The 6,455-nt window shown below is 45.7% G+C and overlaps 1 protein-coding gene across 1 annotated transcript; it reads right to left on the reverse strand.

Moving 5' to 3' along the window:
• Nucleotides 1-1,682: 1,682 nt before the first annotated feature.
• Nucleotides 1,683-5,068, reverse strand: LOC118359661 (lens fiber major intrinsic protein-like). Its single transcript, XM_035738254.2, has 4 exons — nucleotides 4,173-5,068; nucleotides 3,545-3,709; nucleotides 3,284-3,364; nucleotides 1,683-3,105 (listed from the first exon to the last, which is right to left on the reverse strand). The coding sequence occupies exons 1-4, from the start codon at nucleotides 4,530-4,532 to the stop codon at nucleotides 2,920-2,922; spliced, it is 792 nt and encodes a 263-aa protein (XP_035594147.1). The 5' UTR covers nucleotides 4,533-5,068; the 3' UTR covers nucleotides 1,683-2,919.
• Between the last annotated feature and the right edge of the window lie 1,387 nt (nucleotides 5,069-6,455).

Genomic DNA, 6,455 nt, shown 5'->3' on the forward strand with positions numbered 1-6,455 from the left:
GAGTGGTCCGATTTGAACTCAATCAGAGAAGTAGTTGGTGAACCAGGCGAGGCAGTCATTTGAGAAACCAAGGCTGTTTAGTCTGCCAATAAGAATGTGGTGATTGACAGAGCCGAAAGCCTTTGCTAGGTCAATGAATACGCCTGCACAGTAATGTCTCTTATCAATGGCGGTTATGATATCGTTTAGGACCTTGAGAGTGGCTGAGGGGCACCCATGACCAGCTCTGAAACCAGATTGCGTAGTGGAGGTACGGTGGGATTCGAAATGGTCGGTAATCTGTTTGTTAACTTAGACCTTAGAAAGGCAGGGTAGGATAGATATAGGTCTATAGCAGTTTGGGTCTAGAGTGTCTCCCCCTTTGAAGAGGGGGATGAATGCGGCAGCTTTCCAATCTTTGGGAATCTCAGACGATACGAAAGAGAGGTTGAACAGGCTAGTAAATAGGGCCTGCAACAATTTCGACAGATAATTTTAGAAAGAGAGTGTCCAGATTGTCTAGCCCGGGTGATTTGTAGAGGTCCAGATTTTGCAACTCTTTCAGAACATCAGCTATCTGGATTTGGGTGAAGGAGAAATGGGGGAAGCTTTGGGAGAAATGGGGGAGGCTTTGGCGAGTTACTGTGGGGGGTGGAGGGCTGTTGCTCGGGGTAGGGGTAGCCAGGTGGAAAGCATGGCCAGCTGTAGAAAAATGCTTATTGAAATTCTCAATTATAGTGGATTTATCGGTGGTGACAGTGTTTCCTAGCCTCAGTGCAGTGGGCAGCTGGGAGGAGGTGCTCTTATTCTCCATGGACTTTAGTGTCCCAGAGCTTTTTTGAGTTTGTGCTACAGGATACAAATTTCTGTTTGAAAAGCTAGCCTTTGCTTTCCTAACTGACAATGTATTTTGGTTCCTAACTTCCCTGAAAAGTTGCATATCACGGGGACTGTTCGATGCTAATGCAGTACGCCACAGGATGTTTTTGTGCTGGTCAAGGGCAGTCAGGTCTGGAGTGAACCAAGAGCTATATTTGTTCCTGGTGAATTTTTTTTTGAATGGAGCATGCTTATTTAAGATGGTGAGGATGGCACTTTTAAGGAATAACCAGGCATTCTCTACTGACGGGATGAGGTAAATATCATTCCAGGATACCCCTGCCAGGTCGATTAGGCCTGCTTGCCGAAGTGTTTTAGGGAGCGTTTGACAGTGATGAGGGGTGGTCGTTTGACTACAGACCCATTACGGATGATCGCTGAGATCTTGGTTGAAAACAGCAGAGGTGTATTTGGAGGGCAAGTTGGTCAGGATGATATCTATGAGGGTGCCTGGGTTTACGGATTTGGGGTTGTACCTGGTCGGTTCATTGATAATTTGTGTGAGATTGAGGGCATCAAGCTTAGATTGTAGGATGGCCTGGGTGTTAAGCATGTCCCAGTTTAGGTCACCTTGTAGCACGAGCTCTGAAGATAGATGGGGGGCAATCAATTCACATATGGTGTCCAGGGCACAGCTCTTGGAGGAAAATGTTATAGTTAGGGATGGAAATTTCAGAGTTTTTGGTGGTCTTCCTAAGCCAGGATTCAGACACGGCTAAGACATCCGAGTTTGCTAAAGCAGTGAATAAAACAAGCGTAGGGAGGAGGCTTCTAATGTCAACATGCATGAAACAAATAATGGAGTAAACTTAACATGACACACATTTTGTATCAAGTTTTTGTATTTATTTTTAATTTAAATATGGTTTAAACAGCGTTGTGCTCCCATTAAGGATCAAATCATAAAAGGAGACTCAATGAAAAGCTTACACAGCCTTTTTGCAGTGAACAGAATCAGTCCAGTCTGGGATACCTTTCCTTTGAATTGTGTTTTTTTCTGAACACAAAAGCAGATGGTTTGTGTAAAAATGAATATCATAGCAAATACCACAGTGAAGGGAGGAAAAATGATAATGTCTTAAAAATTGATAATGCTATGAAACATAATCATGATACAAACAGGAGCGTAATGAAAATAAACTAAATAAATCTGCGAACTCGATCAAACACACACACACACACACATACACACACACACACACACAGATAAAATTAAGTGATTTTAAAAATGAAACCCTGCTCAAATCAAATGGTTTCATACATCCACGTTTTGTGTCTGAAGTGCAGAAAACAAAATTAAACTGAAAAAATGTAGAGATAAAATCTGATAAATAATGAAAAAGCATGCCCATCTTCATTGGTTTCAGTCCTGGGCAATTCTAGTACATGGGGCCGGAGTGGTGTCACCCTTTTCCCCATCCCTTGCAAACACAGCTGATTTAAACTAATTGCATTCTAAACTGAAGATCTTCATTATTGGAGTCAGGTGTGTTAGCTGGGGCTGGGGAAAAAGTGTGACACCAATCAAGCCCCTGAGGACTCGAGTTGCTCAGGCCTGACTCAAACCTATACAACTAGTATAGAGTTATACAACTATAACTCTATACTTACATACCCACCTATACCTCACCCTCACCCCCTACCTGCATACCCCTCCCCTAGTTTTCCTGCTAGACACAGGGTTCACATGCTTCTGTGCTGACAGGTCTGATCCTTCAGTCTGTGTGTGAGGGACTTGGTGTGGCTGAGGAGGAGGAGAGGGGAGGTAGTGGGACTGTTGGAGCAGGCACTGGTCACCTCTATCAAACACAATGTCCAGTTCAGGATACAAAGTGAGGTTGGAAGCAGAGGAGTCTCGTTGCATATTGAGGTTGAATGTTGTGAACCTGTCTGTGTCTGGGTGTGTGTACAGTTTGTGCATCAATATATGTCTGAATCTGCATGTGCCTGTGTGTTAGTTAGTGAGTCAATGAGAGGGACTGTGTATGTGCTCATGGGATGGGGCCAGCGTGGGGGTTGGCGGACACAGGGCCTCTCCCTTGTCCCCAGACATGGGCAGGTTTATAGGGCTTGTGTCTTGAGCTCGATGGGCTCCCCACGGTTGTCCTGCTGGGTCTCCGTCTCGGGGGGTCGGCTGCCCTTCAGTGTGGCCAGGCGCTCAGACAGACCACGCATACGGGGGAACAGCATGAAATCGTACAGAAGAGCTCCCATAGCACCTCCTATCATGGGACCCACCCAGTACACCTGAAACACAACACACACACAAAGTTTATCATGAAGATACGGTACAAGCAACATGTAATGTTGTATATTGGCTACACTATTAATTACTATAAGATCATAGAATCCATTGTGATTTGATTATTTGATATTTGCACAAAATATTTCAAATTCTACGTTATGGTGTATGTGTGTTTCCTACCCAGTGGTTTACAAAGTTCCTGAAGAGCACAGCGGGGGCGAAAGACCTTGCAGGGTTCATTCCAGCACCGGTGTAGTACATCTACAGCAGAGAAGGACAATTGGGCGCTCAGAATACAGACTGGCAAAGAGTACATTTCTGTTGTACACAATGCAAGTCTGTTTTTGTGTGTGCTCCACTATGAGGATATAAGTGTTTTGGGAATTGCGTGTGTTTTCTCCTACCAGTGTGTGTAAGTGTTAGTGTGTGTGTGTTGCTCACCCCCATGAGGTGTCCGATGGTGACAGCGAAGCCGATGGACAGGGCAGCAGAGCCCATGCGTCCGTTCCTCCTCTCATCTGTCACGGCAAAGATACATATCACTAGCTGCATGGTCAGGAACACCTCCACTGTGGTACCCATGCCCAGGCTGATACCAGGCTGCAGCTGTAGACGGCCAGAGGAGAAAAATATGCATCAGACTTTAGGTCCTTTGTGAACAACTCACTTTGTAAATTAAGTGTGTCCTCTTTCTAGTTAAGTGTATATTATGTATACAATTAGTTGTGGCTTTAAAGGCCTGTAACAGGACATGACAGCAATCGAAGATGGAACACATAACTCAAACTGTAAAACGTTCAGGGGCTTCACTGCTATGGCCTCAGCTCTACACAACGCTAATGGCATGTAATTGTGGTCATTGTACCACAGCAACTGTAGTTACCAGTAGGTTCCATGATGATTCCCTAATACCTGTTCATCTCTACCCATTCTAAATCCCCATTAGCATTAAGAAGCCTACCAAAAAATGTTTTGCTACTTTGAGCTGATATATATGGACCCTTAATGCACCATAAAGGGAATAGGCCCGGTGCTATTTGAGATGTGCACTTGGTGGGTGGTGCCTTACCGTGTTGAGAGCCATGTTGCCCCTCATGTTGTTGGGGGTGACCCCATAGAGCACAGCGGCCCCGGCCACGGCCCCCAGGATCTGGGCAGCCCAGTAGAAAAAGGCGCGGAACAACGACATCTGGGAACCCACCAGGTAGGCAAAGGTGACAGCCGGGTTAATGTGGCCGCCACTAATGTGACCAATGGACTGGATCATGGTGGCAGCTGCCAAGCCGAAGCACAGCGCCACATGCAGTATGTGGTTGGGTCCGGTTGTCCAGCGCAGCGCGGCACCCATGCCGAAAAACACAAAGAACATGGTTCCGAAGAACTCTGCGAAGACTGCCCGCCAAAACGTCATGGACCGGAACTCCCACATGCTGACTGTTCACTGGACGCTCCTTGTAACAGAAAATGTTTTTCTCACAAAATAAAAGTTGTCAAGGTGAATCTAGAAAAGGTAAGCGTGTACGTTTTAAAAGTCTTGCTGCTCGTTTGCACTTAAAAAAAATGTTTTAATCCCTTTGGAGGTCAGTTTGCTGGGCTGACCCAAACGCTGTCTTACTTAGCCAATCAGTTGGAAGACAAACAGTTAAAAAAGTTGACAGAGGAATCCACCAGACAGATCTAGCTCTAAGCTACAGACGATCTCAAGTTGGCGCGAAGGCAGTCAAACATCAACTCAGCTGTGCTCGCCTCCACTGGCCACCTGCCGTAGCAACATAGGTATGTGTGTGTGGGAATGTGTGTGTGTGTCTCAGAATAGTTGTCAAGAGGAGATGTGCATTGATGCTAGAGGGGTGTTTCTAGAGTAGAGACAGGAATAGACGGACTGTCCTAGGGACGTTTTAGCCTCTCTGACGGAGGGGAGAAGGCCCACCGGGGGCTTTATAACCCCCCTCCCCCCCAGGGCCCAGTGACGCCATAATCCCAGGGGTGGACACACAGAATGGCCCAAATCAAACAATTTTAACCTCTTTGTTGCCTCCCACAACAGAAGAGAGGGGAAGAGAGGGACTGTAAGGGAGGAAGAGAAAAGGGTGAGATTGACACAAGAGAGGAGGCAATTAAGAAAGAGCAAGGGTGACTGGGTGACTGGGTGAGTATAAGGACTAGGGGGGAGATCAACCCCACAGAAGTGATGAGAGGAGTTTGTCTAGTCTCATAGTGTCATATGCACTGTATGTTATCTGTTGACACATCATAACCATAATAACCATGGGAACAAGTGCTGATGGCGGAGAACACACACAAACACACACACACACAGTGATCCAAGGGGGGCCCCAGACAGATGAGCCTTAAGCCAACAGTGTGCGGAATTGACTCATAAATAGAAATGCCTGACCTTGTGAAACCATTGTCTTAGCATCGAGCATGTGTGCCACATGTGCACAGTGGAACCACTTGGTGTTTTAGAAACATGTTTGTAGTTATCATTCACAACTGATAAGATGTGTTTTTTGCAGATTTTTCCCACATGGCAGAGGTGCTGCACTCACACTATTCACTGACCTCAAATCCCAACAGTGTTATTGACAGAGGTGTTAAGCATACGTAAGTGGTTATAAGCACTACTTAAGGGCTATGAACAAAACATTGAAGCTGGGAGCGTGACATGGGGACCTTAGATGTCTGCATAACATAGAAGCATAGGGCACTTCTTTAAAGCAATTAACTTGACATTGACACCCAAAGCACAGTACAGAGGCATGCATATTTACATATAAACTTTGACTACTGCTCCAAAGTGGTAGAAAACAAATACATTTCAAAACTTAACTAAATATTTAAGTTGTGAACTAACTACAAATATCAGCTTTGTAAAGGGCAGCCCTGACAAAACAGTCAGGTATCACTTAGACACATCTCTCTCTCTCTTGTCTTGCTCTCTCTCTTGCTCTCACTCTCTCTCTCAATTTCAATTCAATTTAAGGGCTTTATTGGCATGGGAAACACATGTTAACATTGCCAAAGCAAGTGAAGTAGATAATAAACAAAAGTGAAATAAACAATACAAATTAACAATAAACATGACTCTCTCTTTCTCTCTCTCTCTCTCGGCCAGCGTTCCAGGAGGTGCTGGGCTGCTCAGTGGAGAATTGAATAGGCAGAGGTTTGTATTGTGTATGAGGGCGTGTGTGCCAGGCAGGAGGGGTGAGAGGCAGGGTGGCCCACTAGCAGCCAAAGCCCTGAACAATCCATGCATGGGGCTGAGGACAAGGGGAGGGACAGGGTAGGACAGTGGCAGGGGACAGGGGAAACAGGGGTTATTGAGCTCCAACGCTGGAGCATATTGCTG

Source organism: Oncorhynchus keta, chromosome 27, assembly GCF_023373465.1.
Source record: "Oncorhynchus keta strain PuntledgeMale-10-30-2019 chromosome 27, Oket_V2, whole genome shotgun sequence".
NCBI classification, from domain to species: Eukaryota; Metazoa; Chordata; class Actinopteri; order Salmoniformes; family Salmonidae; genus Oncorhynchus; species Oncorhynchus keta.